The 22,074-nt window shown below is 48.9% G+C and overlaps 1 protein-coding gene and 1 long non-coding RNA gene across 4 annotated transcripts in view; one reads left to right on the forward strand and one right to left on the reverse strand.

Annotated features, from left to right (window-relative positions):
* The first annotated feature begins 2,874 nt into the window (after nucleotides 1-2,874).
* Nucleotides 2,875-7,894, forward strand: LOC121845403. Of its 3 annotated transcripts, XR_006082547.1 has the most exons (9): nucleotides 2,875-3,385; nucleotides 3,422-3,505; nucleotides 3,602-4,160; nucleotides 4,484-4,546; nucleotides 5,096-5,337; nucleotides 5,676-5,921; nucleotides 6,426-7,146; nucleotides 7,567-7,638; nucleotides 7,843-7,894. It is a non-coding gene; the product is annotated as an uncharacterized LOC121845403 (long non-coding RNA). The 3 variants fall into 3 exon arrangements; XR_006082548.1 differs by lacking the exons at nucleotides 7,567-7,638; nucleotides 7,843-7,894 and adding an exon at nucleotides 7,170-7,220 and having other exon boundaries at nucleotides 6,426-7,049; XR_006082549.1 differs by lacking the exons at nucleotides 7,567-7,638; nucleotides 7,843-7,894 and having other exon boundaries at nucleotides 6,426-6,930; nucleotides 6,979-7,095.
* Nucleotides 7,895-8,100: 206 nt separating this feature from the next.
* Nucleotides 8,101-22,074, reverse strand: part of LOC112238567 (integrin alpha-11-like) — a 100,000-nt gene continuing 86,026 nt past the window's right edge. Inside the window, exons 21-29 of the mRNA XM_042316703.1 lie at nucleotides 12,456-12,532; nucleotides 11,186-11,269; nucleotides 10,690-10,780; nucleotides 10,399-10,512; nucleotides 10,204-10,287; nucleotides 10,004-10,114; nucleotides 9,807-9,902; nucleotides 8,711-8,824; nucleotides 8,101-8,235 (exon numbers count right to left, since the gene is read on the reverse strand). Of these exons, the coding sequence (XP_042172637.1) occupies nucleotides 8,158-8,235; nucleotides 8,711-8,824; nucleotides 9,807-9,902; nucleotides 10,004-10,114; nucleotides 10,204-10,287; nucleotides 10,399-10,512; nucleotides 10,690-10,780; nucleotides 11,186-11,269; nucleotides 12,456-12,532 (849 nt within the window). The 3' untranslated portion in view covers nucleotides 8,101-8,157. The remainder of the gene's footprint in view (nucleotides 8,236-8,710; nucleotides 8,825-9,806; nucleotides 9,903-10,003; nucleotides 10,115-10,203; nucleotides 10,288-10,398; nucleotides 10,513-10,689; nucleotides 10,781-11,185; nucleotides 11,270-12,455; nucleotides 12,533-22,074) is intronic.

The raw sequence follows: 22,074 nt of genomic DNA on the forward strand, positions 1-22,074 counted from the left end.
CTATAACTGGGCTAATAACTCACTAACTAGCAAAGGATAGAAACAAAATGTTTGATCCCTTTGATCTCAAAACAGGCACATTTACTCAAGACCGATCATGCTGTAAATACAGTCCAATTCAAAGTAAATGGCACAGATCCATATATGGAAATGGTCTATTTACATATAGGCCTACTGCAGCTCTTTTGGATATGCTGCACTGGTCTGTGTAGTCTGTCTAGTGTACTGGCTGAGTCATGCACAATAGAATCCTAGTCCGAAGCGCTCTGCCTACAACATTTCTTGTATAGTTCTTCTCGTTTAGGTATGTTGCGTTGAAAGTGGCTAAAGCTGCTGTTGATTCGATCACAATTGCCAAAGTAAAGGGAAACGTTGATCGTGTTAACTAACGGAAAACTCTCGAAAGTGAATGAAGTTCAATCTCTGGCTTCTTTCCGTGGGCTGATATTTCTTCTGTGAGGCAGTCTCAGGCTACTGCGCAGGCACGCAGTTTAGAGGGAATATTGCTGAGTACCACTCTAAACATTTTCAAGCATGGTGGTTGCTGCAACATGTTATGGGTATGCTTGTCATTGGCAAGGACTAGGGAGTTTTTTTTAGGATAAAAAAAGTAACGGAATGGAGCTAAGCACAGACAAAATCCTAGAGGAAAACCTGGTTCAGTCTGCTTTCCACCAGACACTTGGAGACAAATTCAACTTTCAGCAGGACAATAACCCAAAACACAAGGCCAAATATCCACTGGAGTTGTTTACCAAGATGACATTGAATGTTCCTGAGTGGCTTATTTACATTTTTGGCATGAATATCTATGACAAGACTTGAAAATGGCTGTCTAGCAATGATCAACAACCAACTTGACAGAGTTTGAAGAATAATGGGCAAATATTGAACAATCCTGGTGTGAAAAGCTTTTAGAGTCTTACCTAGAAAGACTGACAGTTGTAATCGTTGCCAAAGGTGATTCTATTGACTCGGGGTGTTGAAGCTAAACAACATAATATTTTATTTTCCATTTAATAACACATTTGTATTTTTCTTCCACTTTAAAATTACAGTATTTTGTTTAAATCATTCACCAAAAAATGACACTTAAGTCCATTCGAGACAGTATGCACATTCGTGAGGCTAGCATCTCCATTGAACACAGGTGGTGGATGTCAACACCCCTCATGAATATTTTAAAAAGTGTTAAAATAACAACATGTATCCACCAAAGAGGGGAATAGGCATGAGCTTGACAGCCCGCCGTTCCGCTCGGTGGACAATGAATCCCATTGTTAGGGGAAAACACAAGTATCTTGTCATTATATCCAGTATCTCCACACACACACACACACACACACACACACACACACACACACAAGCGGAACACATGTGGATGAAAGTTGGGGGAAGGGATTTTTCACGTGGGCGTAGGATCTCGACTGTAGTTTGAGTTTATTGATTCTAGCAGATAAGTTATGGAGAATTTATATCATTAACACATTTCTCACTTAAAGTACATAATACGTGGAGCTTTACCAGAGACTGAAGAGGAAGTGAGACATCCCACTCGCTGTTTTTTTTCTGGTTCAAGGAAAGTCGATCAACTAACTAGATCAGACCCAGCTGCTATTGCATTGGTGTCTATGGAAGACTACACCATTAAAAGTAGACTTGAACTGACCATTATTTTCAATGGGAAATGGCCTGAGTTCACTATCTTCATTTATCCACCATATACTTCCCAGTGCTCTGCTGGTCACGACTTTTGCCTAGTTTGAAGGCTCTCTTTCTTAGAAGCCAGCTTCAATGTATCGGCTATTCAGTTTGCTATTTTTGTCAGTTACTTCTATACAATTGTGTGTATGTTTCACGGTGACGGGCATTGAAGGAGTGTATCATACAAAACGCTGATAAAGTTGAGGCAACACAACAATAGATACAACACATTTGACATATTTTATTCTAGATGTATTAGAGTTGATTTATACCTCATCCACATGGGTTGGACACTGACATTCATGAATAAACAAAAGGGATTTCCTTGACAAAAAAAACATTTGAAAATGATTCATTTGCACATAGAAGCACTAAACACCAATGGTCCGATCCTCATTAGATCATGTAACATTACATGATAGCCCGCCATTTTGTTGAAATCCTGAATAAGTCGTTCTTCAACAGCTCAGAACAGGTGCATGGAGAATAGTTCTATGCATATCCCTTCAAAGGCTATTTGTTGTGGTGCAAAGCATGTCAGAAAACCCATTTGTATTTGTCTCGTGGGCTAAACTCATTTGCCATGTCTCTAGAGGAACAGGATAATGCCACAACCCTTGTGGGGAATACTGGAAAATCACAATATTAGACTTGGTTATGTATAAAAAGATACTTGACTATTTACAAAATTCAAGTTTGTATTTCTACAAAGTAAAAGTGCATCAAAATGATGAATTTATTCCATGTATTTTCCTCCAATGGAGATACGGTAGGACTAGTATGAGAGGAGAGGGGAAGGAACGTGGGATCTCCAAAACAGAAGGTCTTTTCTTGGGACTTACAAAAAAAACTGTTCTCTGGAAACAAAGTTCTCTGGAAAGAAAAGCACCAGAGAGGTTCTTGAATGTGGACAATTGTTGTCCTGGTGTCTTGGAGATTTTCAGTTCACAATACCATTCTCTAAAAGTCACTTGGGTAGAGTCACATTTACTGGCACATGCCGCCAACTTCTTCGTCTTTGTGTTTCTCTCCAGAAGTATGTACTGTACATGTCAGCGCAGTCGGCCATAGTAAGCCAATATTGCCGCCTGCAGTTGGCACAGCACCTTGAGGTTTCTTCTTGTACAGTGTACAGTTATCTCAAAATAAAGCCTACCAATGTGAATCAAATTTAAGCTGCTTGCCTCAGAATCATTGTCTGACTATAACTGCAGCATTTTCTAAGTTAGTCATTATTACACCAATACGAATGGACTCATCAACCAAAATATCTCTACATCGCTCTTCAATGTGGTCAGGAGGAAGGGTGCCATTGTCTAGATACAGGGTAGAGGTTAGAGGTGGGTAACCATGGGGAAGGGTGTCTAGCTAAAGGGTAGAGGTCAGAGGTGGGTAACCAGGAGCAGTGTGGGTGGAGGTTAGAGGTGGGTAACCAGGGGCAGTGTGGGTAGAGGTTAGAGGTGGGTAACCATGGGGAAGGGTGCCTAGATACAGGGTAGAGGTTAGAGGTGGGTAACCATGGGGAAGGGTGCCTAGATACAGGGTAGAGGTTAGAGGTGGGTAACCAGGGGCAGTGTGGGTAGAGGTTAGAGGTGGGTAACCATGGGGAAGGGTGTCTAGCTAAAGGGTAGAGGTTAGAGGTGGGTAACCATGGGGAAGGGTGTCTAGATACAGGGTAGAGGTTAGAGGTGGGTAACCAGGGGCAGTGTGGGTGGAGGTTAGAGGTGGGTAACCATGGGGAAGGGTGTCTAGATACAGGGTAGAGGTTAGAGGTGGGTAACCAGGGGCAGTGTGGGTAGAGGTTAGAGGTGGGTAACCATGGGGAAGGGTGTCTAGATACAGGGTAGAGGTTAGAGGTGGGTAACCATGGGGAAGGGTGCCTAGATACAGGGTAGAGGTTAGAGGTGGGTAACCATGGGGAAGGGTGTCTAGATACAGGGTAGAGGTTAGAGGTGGGTAACCATGGGGAAGGGTGTCAAGGTAAAGGGTAGAGGTCAGAGGTGGGTAACCAGGGGCAGTGTGGGTGGAGGTTAGAGGTGGGTTACCATGGGGAAGGGTGTCTAGCTAAAGTGTAGAGGTCAGAGGTGGGTATCCAGGGGCAGTGTGGGTGGAGGTTAGAGGTGGGTAACCATGGGGAAGGGTGTCTAGCTAAACGGTAGAGGTTAGAGGTGGGTAACCAGGGGCAGTGTGGGTTGAGGTTAGAGGTGGGTAACCATGGGGAAGGGTGTCTAGATACAGGGTAGAGGTTAGAGGTGGGTAACCATGGGGAAGGGTACCTAGATACAGGGTAGAGGTTAGAGGTGGGTAACCAGGGTCAGTGTGGGAGGAGGTTAGAGGTGGGTAACCAGGGTCAGTGTGGGTAGAGGTTAGAGGTGGGTAACTAGGGGCAGTGTGGGTGGAGGTTAGAGGTGGGTAACCATGGGGAAGGGTGCCTAGATACAGGGTAGAGGTTAGAGGTGGGTAACCATGGGGAAGGTTAGGTGTAACTAGATAGCTAAAGGGTAGAGGTTAGAGGTGGGTAACCAGGGGCAGTGTGGGTGGAGGTTAGAGGTGGGTAACCATGGGGAAGGTTGTCTAGCTAAAGGGTAGAGGTCAGAGGTCAGGGTCAGGTAAAGGGGGAGGCAGGTCAGGTTAGAGGTGGGTGGGGAAGGGGTAACCAGGGGGGGGCAGTGTGGGTGGAGGTTAGAGGTGGGTAACCATGGGGAAGGGTGTCTAGCTAAAGGGTAGAGTCAGAGGTGGGTAACCAGGGGCAGTGTGGGTGGGGAAGGTTAAAGGGTAGGTGGGTAACCAGGGGCAGTGTGGGTAGAGGTTAGAGGTGGGTAACCAGGGGCAGTGTGGGTAGGTGGAGGTTAGAGGTGGGTAACCATGGGGAAGGGTGTCAAGGTAAAGGGTAGAGGTCAGAGGTGGGTAACCAGGGGCAGTGTGGGTGGAGGTTAGAGGTGGGTTACCATGGGAATGGGGAAGGGTGTCTAGCTAGAGGTCAGAGGTGGGTATCCAGGGGCAGAGTGGGTGGAGGTTAGAGGTGGGTAACCATGGGGAAGGGTGGATGGGGAAGAGGTCAGAGGTGGGTAACCATGGGGAGAGGTGGGTGTCTAGATACAGGGTAGAAGAGGTGGGTAACCAGGGGCAGTGTGGGTGGAGGTTAGAGGTGGGTAACCATGGGGAAGGGTGTCTAGCTAAAGGGTAGAGGTCAGAGGTGGGTAACCAGGGGCAGTGTAGGTGGAGGTCAGAGGTGGGTAACCAGGGGGAAGGGTATCTAGCTAAAGGGTAGAGGTCAGAGGTGGGTAACCAGGGGCAGTGTGGGTGGAGGTTAGAGGTGGGTAACCATGGGGAAGGGTGCCTAGATACAGGGTAGAGTTAGAGGTGGGTGGGGAACCTAGATACAGGGTAGAGGTTAGAGGTGGGTAACTAGGGGCAGTGTGGGTAGAGGTTAGAGGTGGGTAACCATGGGGAAGGGTGTCAAGGTAAAGGGTAGAGGTCAGAGGTGGGTATCCAGGGGCAGTGTGGGTGGAGGTTAGAGGTGGGTAACCATGGGGAAGGGTGTCTAGCTAAAGGGTAGAGGTCAGAGGAGGGTAACCAGGGTCAGTGTGGGAGGAGGTCAGAGGTGGGTAACCAGGGGCAGTGTAGGTGGAGGTTAGAGGGGGGTAACCATGGTGAAGGGTGTCTAGCTAAAGGGTAGAGATCAGAGGTGGGTAACCAGGGGCAGTGTGGGTAAAGGTTAGAGGTGGGTAACCAGGGGCAGTGTGGGTAGAGGTTAGAGGTGGGTAACTAGGGGCAGTGTGGGTAGAGGTTAGAGGTGGGTAACCATGGGGAAGGGTGTGTAGAGGTCAGAGGTGGGTAACCAGGGGCAGTGTGTGGGTGGAGGTTAGGGTGGGTAACCATGGGGAAGGGTCAGCTAAAGGGTAGAGGTCAGAGGTGGGTAAGTGTGGGAGGAGGTCAGAGGTGGGTAACCAGGGGCAGTGTGGGTGGAGGTTAGAGGTGGGTAACCATGGGGAAGGGTGTCTAGCTAAAGGGTAGAGGTCAGAGGTGGGTAACCAGGGGCAGTGTGGGTGGAGGTTAGAGGTGGGTAACCATGGGGAAGGGTGTCTAGCTAAAGGGTAGAGGTCAGAGGTGGGTAACCAGGGGCAGTGTAGGTGGAGGTTAGAGGTGGGTAACCATGGGGAAGGGTGCCTAGATACAGGGTAGAGGTTAGAGGTGGGTAACCAGGGGCAGTGTGGGTGGAGGTTAGAGGTGGGTAACCATGGGGAAGGGTGTCTAGCTAAAGGGTAGAGGTCAGAGGTGGGTAACCAGGGGCAGTGTAGGTGGAGGTCAGAGGTGGGTATCCAGGGGGAAGGGTATCTAGCTAAAGGGTAGAGGTCAGAGGTGGGTAACTAGGGGCAGTGTGGGTGGAGGTTAGAGGTGGGTAACCATGGGGAAGGGTGCCTAGATACAGGGTAGAGATTAGAGGTGGGTAACCATGGGGAAGGGTGCCTAGATACAGGGTAGAGGTTAGAGGTGGGTAACCAGGGGCAGTGTGGGTGGAGGTTAGAGGTGGGTAACCATGGGGAAGGGTGTCTAGCTAAAGGGAAGAGGTCAGAGGTGGGTAACCAGGGGCAGTGTAGGTGGAGGTTAGAGATGGGTAACCATGGGGAAGGGTGTCTAGCTAAAGGGTAGAGGTCAGAGGAGGGTAACCAGGGTCAGTGTGGGAGGAGGTCAGAGGTGGGTAACCAGGGGCAGTGTAGGTGGAGGTTAGAGGTGGGTAACCATGGGGAAGGGTGTCTAGCTAAAGGGTAGAGATCAGAGGTGGGTAACCAGGGGCAGTGTGGGTAAAGGTTAGAGGTGGGTAACCAGGGGCAGTGTGGGTAGAGGTTAGAGGTGGGTAACTAGGGGCAGTGTGGGTAGAGGTTAGAGGTGGGTAACCATGGGGAAGGGTGTCAAGGTAAAGGGTAGAGGTCAGAGGTGGGTAACCAGGGGCAGTGTGGGTGGAGGTTAGAGGTGGGTTACCATGGGGAAGGGTGTCTAGCTAAAGGGTAGAGGTCAGAGGTGGGTATCCAGGGGCAGTGTGGGTGGAGGTTAGAGGTGGGTAACCATGGGGAAGGGTGTCTAGCTAAAGGGTAGAGGTCAGAGGTGGGTAACCAGGGGCAGTGTAGGTGGAGGTCAGCGGTGGGTAACCAGGGGGAAGGGTATCTAGCTAAAGGGTAGAGGTCAGAGGTGGGTAACTAGGGGCAGTGTGGGTGGAGGTTAGAGGTGGGTAACCATGGGGAAGGGTGCCTAGATACAGGGTAGAGATTAGAGGTGGGTAACCATGGGGAAGGGTGCCTAGATACAGGGTAGAGGTTAGAGGTGGGTAACCAGGGGCAGTGTGGGTGGAGGTTAGAGGTGGGTAACCATGGGGAAGGGTGTCTAGCTAAAGGGTAGAGGTCAGAGGAGGGTAACCAGGGTCAGTGTGGGAGGAGGTCAGAGGTGGGTAACCAGGGGCAGTGTAGGTGGAGGTTAGAGGTGGGTAACCATGGGGAAGGGTGTCTAGCTAAAGGGTACAGATCAGAGGTGGGTAACCAGGGGCAGTGTGGGTAGAGATTAGAGGTGGGTAACCATGGGGAAGGGTGTCAAGGTAAAGGTTAGAGGTCAGAGGTGGGTAACCAGGGGCAGTGTGGGTGGAGGTTAGAGGTGGGTTACCATGGGGAAGGGTGTCTAGCTAAAGGGTAGAGGTCAGAGGTGGGTATCCAAGGGCAGTGTGGGTGGAGGTTAGAGGTGGGTAACCATGGGGAAGGGTGTCTAGCTAAACGGTAGAGGTTAGAGGTGGGTAACCAGTGGCAGTGTGGGTTGAGGTTAGAGGTGGGTAACCATGGGGAAGGGTGTCTCGCTAAACGGTAGAGGTTAGAGGTGGGTAACCAGGGGCAGTGTGGGTAGAGGTTAGAGGTGGGTAACCAGGGGCAGTGTGGGTAGAGGTTAGAGGTGGGTAACCAGGGACAGTGTGGGTAGAGGTTAGAGGTGGGTAACCAGGGGGAAGGGTATCTAGTTAAAGGGTAGAGGTCAGAGGTGGGTAACCAGGGGCAGTGTGGGTGGAGGTTAGATGTGGGTAACCATGGGGAAGGGTGTCTAGCTAAAGGGTAGAGGTCAGAGGTGGGTAACCAGGGGCAGTGTGGGTGGAGGTTAGAGGTGGGTAACCATGGGGAAGGGTGTCTAGCTAAAGGGTAGAGGTCAGAGGTGGGTATGGGTAACCAGGCACCGAGGAGGGTCCAGTAGTCTCAGCAGTACAGTGGAGGGCAGGGCATTATGGTTGGTAGTGCTAACGTCTCATGGGTCATACAGGTACAGTCGGTCATCCAGTGCACTGAGCAGGTCTTGATCTGACGGTCTCATCTTGCAGAGCCTTCTGGATTGTACCGCTGTAGTGTCGGGGGGGATGGGACAGTCCCTGAGTGTTGGTTCCCCTGTGTGTGTGTGTGATGGCTGGTCCCTCGCCTGCGTTAGTTACCGCTCCTCTGCCACCTTTCCATTGGTCTCCTGCTCATTCTCTTCTCTCCTCTTCTGCCTCTGGAAGAAGCCAAGCTTGGAGGAGGAGGGAGAAGTGAGATTGAGAGGCATAGATACTTCTAGATCGTTTTCATAGAAACAATCTTAGCTGGCTTTATCAGTGTGGGGCATGCTGTTTCTTAGTGGGAAAATACATACAATAATGTACAATCATTCTTTGCCAGAAGAGGGCAGAAGAGGGCAGTGTCGTCCACTATTACACTGCAGTTACAACACCTTCTAGAGTTAAAATACTCCTACTGAATTTAGAGAAAGAACCTGAGTGTACCTGAAATGGCACACTATGCTTACTGTCACTTCTGCATCCAGGACAGTACAATTACAGGTGCAATCTGGTAATTATCTATCTAGTTTAAACAAACACAAATCCTGTTACTGTAAACTCACTATCTAGATATAATCATGTCCATGATAAATGTATATTGTGATCATCATGCCGTTGTAATGTTTGTACATGATGAGAGCTCCAGGGTAGTAGGGCAGGGCTTACCTTCCATAGAGCTAGGCTGAGCAGGGACAGCAGTAACAACCCTCCCAGTGTGCTCCCAATGATAATCCAGATTGAGATTCTGTAATCCCCTTCTTTCCTAATCTCCAGGATTATCTGTGGAAACAAGCACACAAAACAAGACAAAATGGCACCCCGATCAAATAACAAAAGCTGATCCTAATTCAGTTTACACGTCAGACTGCAGTAGATAACAGATTAAGTCTACTATTGGGAATCTTACTACATGTTGCTTTTCTCTACCATTGGAAGACTTTCAAAGGGCAGATTCTAGGGTTTTTAAAAGCAACTGGTGCCTCTAAAGCTCTTGGACACACATATGCAGATCTGTCTTGCGTGATGCTTTGTGGGTCAGTGTTAACACGGTGTCATCTTGCGTGATGCTTTGTGGGTCAGTGTTAACACGGTGTCATCTTGCGTGATGCTTTGTGGGTCAGTGTTAACACGGTGTCATCTTGCGTGATGCTTTGTGGGTCAGTGTTAACACGGTGTCATCTTGCGTGATGCTTTGTGGGTCAGTGTTAACACGGTGTCATCTTGCGTGATGCTTTGTGGGTCATGGTGTCATCTTGTGTGGATCACCGGTTTGACTGGAATTCCATCTGACCAACGATGCATTCAGAATAAAATGTCTCCATGCTCTCTTTCCCTGTGGAGTCTCGTCAAAAGCAGAGATGAAGGGAACTGGTTGTGCTTCTAAGAGCGCTGAGTTGAGTGCATAACAACTTTGTGTGACTGGTTGTTGCTTAACTCTAAATATTGGCCTATAGGTGGCAGCAAAGAGCAGTGTATGGGAGAACAGGGCTACACCACATGTGTTGCTGTTGGTCCTTTCGGTCCTTAAGCACCATGCAGTCAATCATGTGTGTTAGAATAACAGCCTTGGCTGTGAGGATTCTGCATAGCTCTTAGGAGCTCATTTGTAGAACACGAACTGCAACTATAGTGAGAAGTAGTCTAGTCTCTTGGCCAGGCTGCTATTGAAAATACTACTTTTCAATCGAATGAATGAATGAATGACTCTATAGAAAAGGTGACACACTGAAGTGTGTCTTGACTCGGAGTGTTTTGTACTCACATGTCTGACAGGCCTTTCTTCATGAAGAAACATGGGGCTTGAAGGTGGAAGTTCTACTGTTGCACTCGTCACCAGTTCCAGGACTTTGAACCTCAGCTGGTGTTGTAACAGAGGGTGAATGAACACAACAGGAAGTTAACGTCTCACAGACATGCTCAAGGAGTGTAGGATTTAGCCGTGGAATACGATATACTCACAGCATGCAAGGCGTCCAACCTCAATGCCCCCCTGATTCTGACGCTGACTTCCTTGTAGGGGTTCAGGTTGACAGTGCATTGGACCGGCAGAGGCAGAGTATTGGACTGGTTCTGAATAGAGGCCAAACACAAGCTTGTTAGTTAAGAATGTTCCATTATTTAGGTAAGCTAGTTGAAATCATATGGTGTGGGTGGGTTACCAGACGTGAGACTCGAGAGAAGTCTTCTGGGGACGCCCTGCTCTGTGCCACATGTTGAGGGGGTATGCAGTGGGTGCCGTCTGTCTAAGGAGACAGAATTACATCTCCGTTAGAACCGAGACAGTATGAGTACACACTTGGTGGTCTCTCAAAGGAAGCAGACCATTCCTTGGCCAGATTTTTAAGTCCTCTCACTTTGTCAATATGGAAGTCCGATATCTGCAACAACTGGTTCCCGTTTTTGGTCATCTCTGGAATTTCTATATTCAACTGCAGGTCCGTCACGGGAAAGAAGCCCAGGTTCTGAATCTGGGAGAAATATAGGGCACTAATTCAGTCTTAACTCAAGCAATAAAAAAATAGTTGGGGTATTTTGTAAATGTAATTGCAATATACAGTATTTCTACACTGTAAAGACAATTGATTGTTGCGTGGTTGATGAATGATTGTGCCGCAACCCTGTGTGTTGTGACCTTTCACCCTCACCTGGAAGGTGAAGTTGAATGGAGGACCAATATTTCCTGGTATCTCCAAGGAGAGGTCTGCTTTGATTTCACAGCCAGAGGGGTTGGAGTCCCTTTACGGAGAAAGGAAGGTGATACACTCATGTACAGTGGCATGGTAGCCTAGTGGTTAGAGCGTTGGTCTAGTAACCGGAAGGTTGCAAGTTCAAACCCCCGAGCTGACAAGGTACAAATCTGTCGTTCTGCCCCTGAACAAGCAGTTCATTGAAAATAAGAATTTGTTCTTAACTGACTTGCCTAGTTAAATAAAGATAAAATAAAAATATCTGTATACTGTATATCTAACGTTTGCCATTGGGTCTGTGCAACACTAAATCAACATTGAATCCGTCAGTTCCAGTGACAGGGAATCGCTATGATAGTTAACTGTTTTATTTTACAAGAGTTTGATGAGTTTATTTAAGGAGAGTGACAGAAGGAGAAGGAATGTTAGAGAGGATATTGTGACAAAGACAAACCTTGTAAATAGGAGGTCAGCCTCGTATTTCAGCGGGTGAAAGATGTCGTTGAAATTGTCTTCTAAGGTAACCTCCTCTCCGTCACTGCAGAGAAAAGAAATGCATTTCAACTAATCTGGCATGCCAAACTCACATCTCAATGGGACTGCATGCCAAGTGACCCTTGGATGACGAGAACATATTTCAGAGATGTTATAGCTCAGTTTCTGTCTGTCCTGTTTCTCACTGGTTGGATCTGTAGTCTGTGGTTAGTGTGATGAATCAGTTCATTGTTGAAATGCTGATTGAGATTCAGTATCTGCAGGTTTTCACCCTCTTTTCACCCTCACCCTGATTAGTGACTGTTTGACACCACCCTCATCTGTTGATTAGTGACTGTTTGACACCACCCTCATCTGTTGATTAGTGACTGTTTGACACCACCCTCATCTGTTGATTAGTGACTGTTTGACACCACCCTCATCTGTTGATTAGTGACTGTTTGACACCACCCTCATCTGTTGATTAGTGACTGTTTGACACCACCCTCATCTGTTGATTAGTGACCACCCCTCATCTGTTGATTAGTGACTGTTTGACACCACCCTCATCTGTTGATTAGTGACTGTTTGCACCACCCTCATCTGTTGATGAGTGACTGTTTGGCACCACCCTCATCTGTTGATGAGTGACTGTTTGGCACCACCCTCATCTGTTGATGAGTGACTGTTTGGCACCACCCTCATCTGTTTTTGAGTGACTGTTTGGCACCACCCTCATCTGTTGATTAGTGACTGTTTGACACCACCCTCATCTGTTGATTAGTGACTGTTTGACACCACCCTCATCTGTTGATTAGTGACTGTTTGGCACCACCCTCATCTGATTAGTGAGTGACTGTTTGTGACACCACCCTCATCTGTTGATGAGTGACTGTTTGGCACCACCCTCATCTGTTGATGAGTGACTGTTTGGCACCACCCTCATCTGTTGATGAGTGACTGTTTGGCACCACCCTCATCTGTTGATGAGTGACTGTTTGGCACCACCCTCATCTGTTGATTAGTGACTGTTTGACACCACCCTCATCTGTTGATTAGTGACTGTTTGACACCACCCTCATCTGTTGATTAGTGACTGTTTGACACTAGGAAAGTCAGGAGAGCAGAAACTCCTGAGCTAAGAACATTAGCTCATTATCTCACCTGGTCATAACTGTAAAAAATAATATTTATCAGACAAAGTGTTTAAAAAACGGTTAAATATTTGAAGTGGTTTAGTGCGCCCTCACCTGCTGGCTTCTAGAATGACTCGTACGTGGTCCAGGAACACTGATCGGCTGAACTCAAACTCCAGGCGGAAAGATACCTACGTGGGGGACGACCAGAGAGAGTATTATAGTACCACGATGACAATGTTTCCAGATATTAATTTACTGTAGTCATTTCTCTCACAGGAAATATCATGCCTTTGCGTCATTGTAAATAACTTTGTGGGTCAAAGCTTTTTTCCTTGTGTAATTCTTTGACAGTCTTAACTCAGTTCTGTCAACATCGCTGATTTGGTCGTTACAGTGCTCGTACTAGTCACATTACCCATAAGTTTTGCCACAACAGAACAGTCAGAACATGCATACAGGTGTGGACACAGAGTAGAGCTGAGCTGAGAGCAGTAGCACTGGGTGAGGGTTCTCCTGGATATAAACCATTTCCAAACTGTACGCTCCCTCAGTCCCCAGCCTCTGACAATAATACATCCCACATTAGGGATTAAAGAGAGAAGCCTGCAATAACCTGGACTAAGTCCTTGGCCCAGGACCCAAGGAGCCTGCAGCCCTGTTGGTACCAAACTAAGAACCAGGGCATTTCCCCTCTGAAGACCAAGCACTGAACATATGTACAATTACTGTACTGCCAACATGGATGGGTTCAATGGAGACGCACTGTAGCTACCGTGAGTTCACATATGTCTGATTCTAAATCAACCCTTAAAACCTAGGAACCTTGTACCTTCATGTAGATGTAAACAGATTGGATATGGACAGTAGGTGAGAGTGGAGTGTTTTACATTCAGCATCACTACGTCAAGAGAAATAATATCTACATATATTTCAGGATGTTATGTATAATAACCAGGGTCGGTAGTCATTTAGGCAGGTTACCTTAGTGTTCTTGGGCACAGGGACTATGGTGGTCTGCTTGAAACATGTAGGTATTACAGACTCGGTCAGGGAGAGGTTGAAAATATCAGTGAAAACACTTGCCAGTTGGTCAGCACATGCTCACTGTACACGTCCTGGTAATCCGTCTGGCCCAGAGGCCTTGTGAATGTTGACCTGTTTAAAGGTCTTACTCACATCGGCTGCGGAGAGCGTGATCACACAGTCGTCCAGAACAGCTGATGCTCTCATGCATGTTTCAGTGTTACTTGCCTTATAGCGAGCATATAAGTTATTTAGCTCTTCTGGTAGGCTCGTGTCACTGGGCAGCTCTTGGCTGTGCTTCCCTTTTTACCATGTAATAGTTTGCAGGCCCTGCCACATCCGACGAGCATCAGAGCCGATGTAGTACGATTCAATCTTAGTCCTGTATTGCCGCTTTGTCTGTTTGATGGTTCGTCTGAGGGCATAGCGGGATTTCTTATAAGCTTCCGGGTTAGGTTCCCGCTCCTTGAAAGCGGCAGCTCTACCCTTTAGCTCAGTGCGAATGTTGCCTGTAATCCATGGCTTCTGGTTGTGGTATGCACGTACAGTCATGTGGGGACGACGTCCTCGATGCACTTATTGATGAAGCCAGTGACTGGTGTGGTGTACTCCTCAATGCCATCGGTAGAATCACGGAATATATTCCAATCTGTGCTAGCAAAACAGTCTTGTAGCTTAGCATCTGCTTCATCTGACCACTTTTTATAGACTGAGTCACTGGTGCCTCATGCTTTAATTTTTGCTTGTAAGCAGGAATCAGGAGGACAGAATTTTGGTCAGATTTGCCAAATGGAGGGCGAGGGAGACCTTCTCTGTGAGTGGAGTTAAGGTGGTCTAGAATTGTTTCCTCTCTGGTTGCACATTTAACATGCTGACATAAATGAGGTAAAACTGTTTTAAGTTTCACCTGCATTAAAGTCCCCGGCCGCTAGGAGCGCCGCCTCTGGATGAGCGTTTTCCTGTTTGCTTGTGGCAGTATGTGCGGTTTACGTGCCAGCATCGGTCTGTGGACGTATGTAGACAGCTACGATAAATATAGATAAACTCTCTAGGAAGAGAGAGAGAGACTCTACCTCAGGCGAGCAAACCTTGAGACTTCCTTAGATATCGTGCACCAGCTGTTTATACATATGCATAGTCCCCCGCCTCGTGTCTTCCCAGAGGCTGCTGTTCTATCCTGCCGATAGAATGTATAACTGTTTCCTGCTCCAGCAAAATCGCAGTTCAGATGTCCAGAAGCTCTTTTCGGTCATAAGAGACGGTAGCAGCAACATTATGCACAAAACCAAATGCGAACAACGTGAAAACACGGACAAAATAGCATGATTGGTTAAGAGCCGATAAGACGGCAGCCCCCCCCTCCGGTGCCATCACTACTACATCACCCCTCCGGTGCCATCACTACTACATCACCCCTCCGGCACCATCACTACTACATCACCCCTCCGGTGCCATCACTACTACATCACCCCCCGGTGCCATCACTACTACATCACCCCTCCGGCGCCATCACTACTACATCACCCCTCCGGTGCCATCACTACTACATCACCCCTCCGGCGCCATCACTACTACATCACCCCTCCGGTGCCATCACTACTACATCACCCCTCCGGTGCCATCACTACTACATCACCCCTCCGGTGCCATCACTACAACATCACCCCTCCGGTGCCATCACTACTACATCACCCCTCCGGTGCCATCACTACTACATCACCCCTCCGGTGCCATCACTACTACATCACCCCTCCGGCACCATCACTAACATCACCCCTCCGGTGCCATCACTACTACATCACCCCTCCGGCGCCATCACTACTACATCACCCCTCCGGTGCCATCACTACTACATCACCCCCCATTTTGTTTTTTTACACTGCTGCTACCGCTGTTTATTGTCTATGCATAGTTAGTTTACCCTTACCTACATGTACACTGCTGCTACTCACTGTTTATTGTCTATGCATAGTTAGTTTACCCCTACCTACATGTACACTGCTGCTACTCACTGTTTATTGTCTATGCATAGTTACTTTACCCCTACCTACATGTACACTGCTGCTACTCACTGTTTATTGTCTATGCATAGTTACTTTACCCCTACCTACATGTACAAATTACACTTTTTATACATTTTTTTACTGTAGTTTATTTAGTAAATATTTTCTTAACTCTATTTCTTGAACTGCATTGTTGGTTAAGGGCTTGTAAGTAAGCATTTCACAGTATGGTCTGTTGTATTTGGCGCATTCTCATCGACGGGGCTGTAGTGGAGCAGGTTGAGAGCTTCAAGTTCCTTGGTGTCCATATCGCCAACCAACTAACATGGTCCAAGCACACCATGACCGTCGCGAAGCGGGCACAACAAAACCTATTCCCCCTCAGGAGACTGAAAATATTTGGCATGGGTCCTCAGATCCTCAAAAGGTTCTTCAGCTGCACCATCGAGAGCATCCTGACTGGTTGCATCACTGCCTGGTATGGCAACTGCTTGGCCTCCGACCACACGGCACTACAGAGAGTCGTGCGAACGGCCCAGTACATCACAGGGGCCAAGCTTTCTGCCATCCAGGACCTCTATACCAGGCAGTGTCAGAGGAAGGCCCTAAAAATTGTCAAAGACTCCAGCTACCCTAGTCGTAGACTGTTCTACTTGCTACCACACGGCAAGCGGTACCGGAGTGCCAAGTCTAGGTCCAAGAGGCTTCTAAACAGCTTCTACCCCCAAGCCATAAGACTCCTGAACATCTAGTCAAATGTCTACCCAGACTATTCACATTGCTCCCCTCTCCACACCACTGCCACTCTCTGTTGTCATCTATGCATAGTCACTTTAATTAACTCTACCTACATGTACATACTACCTCAACTAACCGGTGCCCCCGCACATTGACTCTGTACTGGCACCCCCTGTATATATTGTTATTTTTTATTACTGCTCTTTAATTACTTGTTACTTTTATCTCTTATTCTTATCCATATATATTTTTTTAACTGCACTGTTGTTTAGGGGCTCGTAAAGTAAGCATTTCACTGTAAGGTCTACACCTGTTGTATTCGGCAGATGTGACTAATACCATTTGATTTGATGTGACAAACAAAATTTGATTTGTATTTGTGTTGACATTTAACCTGTTCAGACGGCCAAAGTAATCCTTGCAACACTTAGCAGTAAGGACATTCTCATCCCAAAAACAGACACAAACAAGCCTAAATTCCAGCTGTATTTAGTATGCAGTGCATAGTCAGCCCACTAACTGTAATCCTTGGCCCAATTCAAGGAGGGGGAGAGAAGAGGAGGAGAGGCGGGGAGCATTGTTAACTGTCCTCCATCGCATGATGGACCCCTGATTCATTCCGGCTGGGCAGGAAGGAATGCCTAATGAGGGCAGCTATCTTCCTGCCTGTATAGAATCCCTCGACTCTGACAGAACACAGATACTGAATGTACACAAACAAGAACCTTTACATTATAACACACATTTGTTTTACTATCCTTGTGGGGACCAAACAATTGATTGCCATTCAAAATCCTATTTTCCTCTAACTCCTAAACCTAACCTCTAAGCCTAAAATTGCCTTTTTCCTTGTGGGGACCTGGCGAAATATCCCCACTTGTCTGAATTGTTCTTATTTTAATATCCTTGTGAGGACTTCTGTTTTTGGTAAAACCAAAAACACACACTGTGCTGTAGGCATCAGATATGTCAAAGGAATGTTCATCTTGTCTGCCTGACCAAAATGCTGAGGACTGGGTCAGTTTATGCCAGGTCCTATGGGGGGAGGATATTGACTGTAATAATAACCCTAATGGTTGGCTTCAGCGGTATTGGCTTGGAAGACATCACAGTGAAGCAGTGTGGGTAATGACTGGGGCCAATCAGAGCCCTGACACAGTGGAGTGGTGTGGGTAATGACTGGGGCCAATCAGAGCCCTGACACAGTGGAGTGGTGTGGGTAATGACTAGGGCCAATCAGAGCCCTGACACAGTGGAGTGGTGTGGGTAATGACTGGGGCCAATCAGAACTCTGACACAGTGGAGTGGTGTGGGTAATGACTAGGGCCAATCAGAGCCCTGATACAGTGGAGTGGTGTGGGTAATGACTGGGGCCAATCAGAGCCCTGACACAGTGGAGCGGTGTGGGTAATGACTAGGGCCAATCAGAGCCCTGACACAGTGGAGCGGTGTGGGTAATGACTAGGGCCAATCAGAGCCCTGACACAGTGGAGTGGTGTGGGTAATGACTAGGGCCAATCAGAGCCCTGACACAGTGGAGCGGTGTGGGTAATGACTGGGGCCAATCAGAGCCCTGACACAGTGGAGTGGTGTGGGTAATGACTAGGGCCAATCAGAGCCCTGACACAGTGGAGTGGTGTGGGTAATGACTAGGGCCAATCAGAGCCCTGACACAGTGGAGAATGTAAAACCAGAAAGTGCCTTAGGTACTCTCCTCTGCTCTGGAACAACTCAAGACACCTTAGCAAAGTGTTTCCCAAACTGAGTCCTGGGGACCTCAAGGGGGACATGTTTAGATTCTTTCCCTAGCACTACACAGCTGATGAAAATAATCAACTCATCATTCATCTTTGAATATTTGAATCAGCTGTGTAGTGCTTTGGGGAAAAAACAAATGGGAACACCTTGGGGTCCCCGGGACTGAGTTTGGGAAACCCTGTAATAGCACTATACCGTACAGTACCTATCTGATGCACTCTCCTCTGTTCTGGGCCAACTCCAGCCACTGTAGTGATATACCGTACTGTACCTATCTGATGCTACTCTCCTCTGTTCTGGGCCAACTCCAGCCACTGTAGTGATATACCGTACTGTACCTATCTGATGCTACTCTCCTCTGTTCTGGGGCAACTCCAGCCACTGTAGTGATATACCGTACTGTACCTATCTGATGCTACTCTCCTCTGTTCTGGGCCAACTCCAGCCACTGTAGTGATATACCGTACTGTACCTATCTGATGCTACTCTCCTCTGTTCTGGGCCAACTCCAGGCACTGTAGCACTATACCGTACTGTACCTATCTGATGCTACTCTCCTCTGTTCTGGGCCAAATCCAGGCACTGTAGCACTATACCGTACTGTACCTATTTGATGCTACTCTCCTCTGTTCTGGGCCAACTCCAGCCACTGTAGTGATATACCGTACTGTACCTATCTGATGCTACTCTCCTCTGTTCTGGGGCAACTCCAGCCACTGTAGTGATATACCGTACTGTACCTATCTGATGCTACTCTCCTCTGTTCTGGGCCAACTCCAGCCACTGTAGCACTATACCGTACTGTACCTATCTGATGCTACTCTCCTCTGTTCTGGGCCAACTCCAGCCACTGTAGCACTATACCGTACTGTACCTATTTGATGCTACTCTCCTCTGTTCTGGGCCAACTCCAGCCACTGTAGCACTATACTGTACTGTACCTATCTGATGCTACCCTCCTCTATTCTGGGCCAACTCCAGCCACTGTAGCACTATACCGTACTGTACATATCTGATGTTACTCTCCTCTGTTCTGGGCCAACTCCAGCCATTGTAGCGCTATACCGTACTATACCCACTCTCTACAGGGAACACTACTGGTTTCACTGGGCTGGCCTCTGCTCTCTACAGGGAACACTGCTGGTTTCAATGGGCTGGCCTCTGCTCTCTACAGGGAACACTGCTGGTTTCACTGGGCTGACCTCTACAGGGAACACTGCTGGTTTCACTGGGCTGGCCTCTGGAACACTGCTGGTTTCACTGGGCTCTACAGGGAACACTGCTGGTTTCACCAGCAGGGAACACTGCTGGTTTCACTGGGCTGGCCTCTGCTCTCTACAGGGAACACTGCTGGTTTCACTGGGCTGACCTCTGCTCTCTACAGGGAACACTGCTGGTTTCACTGGGCTAGCCTCTACAAGGAACACTGCTGGTTTCACTGGGCTGGCCTCTACAGGGAACACTGCTGGTTTCACTTGGCTGGCCTCTACAGGGAACACTGCTGGTTTCACTGGGCTGGCCTCTCCTCTCTACAGGGAACACTGCTAGTTTCACTGGGCTGACCTCTGCTCTCTACAGGGAACACTGCTGGTTTCACTGGGCTGGTCTCTGCTCTCTACAGGGAACACTGCTGGTTTCACTGGGCTGGCCTCTACAGGGAACACTGCTGGTTTCACTGGGCTGGCCTCTACAGGGAACACTGCTGGTTTCACTGGGCTAGCCTCTACAGGGAACACTGCTGGTTTCACTGGGCTGGCCTCTACAGGGAACACTGCTGGTTTCACTGGGCTGGCCTCTCCTCTCTACAGGGAACACTGCTGGTTTCACTGGGCTAGCCTCTACAGGGAACACTGCTGGTTTCACTGGGCTGGCCTCTACAGGGAACACTGCTGGTTTCACTGGGCTGACCTCTGCTCTCTACAGGGAACACTGCTGGTTTCACTGGGCTGACCTCTGCTCTCTACAGGGAACACTGCTGGTTTCACTGGGCTAGCTCTCTACAGAACACTGCTGGTTTCACTGGGCTGGCCTCTACAGGGAACACTGCTGGTTTCACTGGGCTGGGCTCTGCTCTCTACAGGGAACACTGCTGGTTTCACTGGGCTGGACAGGGAACACTGCTGGTTTCACTGGGCTGGTCTCTGCTCTCTACAGGGAACACTGCTGGTTTCACTGGGCTGGGCTCTGCTCTCTAGAGGGAACACTGCTGGTTTCACTGGGCTGACCTCTGCTCTCTACAGGGAACACTGCTGGTTTCACTGGGCTCTGGGCTGGGCTCTACAGGGAACACTGCTGGTTTCACTGGGCTGGGCTCTGCCTCTACAGGGAACACTGCTGGTTTCACTGGGCTGGTCTCTGCTCTCTACAGGGAACACTGCTGGTTTCACTGGGCTGGTTTCACTGGGCTGGCCTCTACAGGGAACACTGCTGGTTTCACTTTACAGGGAACACTGCTGGTTTCACTGGGCTGGCCTCTGGGCTGGTTTCACTGGGCTCTCTACAGGGAACACTGCTGGTTTCACTGGGCTGGCCTCTGCTCTCTACAGGGAACACTGCTGGTTTCACTGGGCTGACCTCTGCTCTCTACAGGGAACACTGCTGGTTTCACTGGGTTTCACTGGGCTGCCTCTACAGGAACAACACTGCTGGTTTCACTGGGCTGGCCTCTACAGGGAACACTGCTGGTTTCACTGGGCTGGCCTCTACAGGGAACACTGCTGGTTTCACTGGGCTGGGCTCTCTACAGGGAACACTGCTGGTTTCACTGGGCTGGCCTCTGCTCTCTACAGGGAACACTGCTGGTTTCACTGGGCTGGGCTCTGCTCTCTACAGGGAACACTGCTGGTTTCACTGGGCTGACTCTCTACAGGGAACACTGCTGGTTTCACTGGGCTAGCCTCTACAGGAACACTGCTGGTTTCACTGGGCTGGCCTCTACAGGGAACACTGCTGGTTTCACTGTCTCTGCTCTCTACAGGGAACACTGCTGGTTTCACTGGGCTGGCCTCTACAGGGAACACTGCTGGTTTCACTGGGCTGGTCTCTGCTCTCTACAGGGAACACTGCTGGTTTCACTGGGCTGGGCTCTACAGGGAACACTGCTGGTTTCACTGGGCTGGCCTCTGCTCTCTACAGGGAACACTGCTGGTTTCACTGGGCTGGCCTCTACAGGGAACACTGCTGGTTTCACTGGGCTGGCCTCTACAGGGAACACTGCTGGTTTCACTGCTGGTTTCTGGCCTCTACAGGGAACACTGCTGGTTTCACTGGGCTGGGCTCTGCTCTCTGGGCTGGGCTCTACAGGGAACACTGCTGTTTCACTGGGCTGGCCTCTGCTCTCTACAGGGAACACTGGTTTCACTGGGCTGGTCTCTGCTCTCTACAGGGAACACTGCTGGTTTCACTGGGCTGGAACCTCTGCTGGCCTCTACAGGGAACACTGCTGGTTTCACTGGGCTAGCCTCTACAGGGAACTGCTGGTTTCACTTGGCTGGCCTCTACAGGGAACACTGCTGGTTTCACTGGGCTTGCCTCTCCTCTCTACAGGGAACACTGCTGGTTTCACTGGGCTGACCTCTGCTCTCTACAGGGAACACTGCTGGTTTCACTGGGCTGACCTCTGCGCTCTACAGGGAACACTGCTGGTTTCACTGGGCTAGCCTCTACAGGAAACACTGCTGGTTTCACTGGTCTGGCCTCTACAGGGAACACTGCTGGTTTCACTGGGCTGGGCTCTGCTCTCTACAGGGAACACTGCTGGTTTCACTGGGCTGGCCTCTAGGGAACACTGCTGGTTTCACTGGGCTGGTCTCTGCTCTCTACAGGGAACACTGCTGGTTTCACTGGGCTGGGCTCTGCTCTCTAGAGGGAACACTGCTGGTTTCACTGGGCTGACCTCTGCTCTCTACAGGGAACACTGCTGGTTTCACTGGGCTAGCCTCTACAGGAAACACTGCTGGTTTCACTGGGCTGGCCTCTACAGGGAACACTGCTGGTTTCACTGGGCTGGTCTCTGCTCTCTACAGGGAACACTGCTGGTTTCACTGGGCTGGCCTCTACAGGGAACACTGCTGGTTTCACTGGGCTGGTCTCTGCTCTCTACAGGGAACACTGCTGGTTTCACTGGGCTGGGCTGGTCTCTGCTCTCTACAGGGAACACTGCTGGTTTCACTGGGCTGGGCTCTACAGGGAACACTGCTGGTTTCACT

The sequence above is a fragment of the Oncorhynchus tshawytscha genome, unplaced genomic scaffold, assembly GCF_018296145.1.
Source record: "Oncorhynchus tshawytscha isolate Ot180627B unplaced genomic scaffold, Otsh_v2.0 Un_contig_2082_pilon_pilon, whole genome shotgun sequence".
In the NCBI taxonomy this organism is placed as follows: Eukaryota; Metazoa; Chordata; class Actinopteri; order Salmoniformes; family Salmonidae; genus Oncorhynchus; species Oncorhynchus tshawytscha.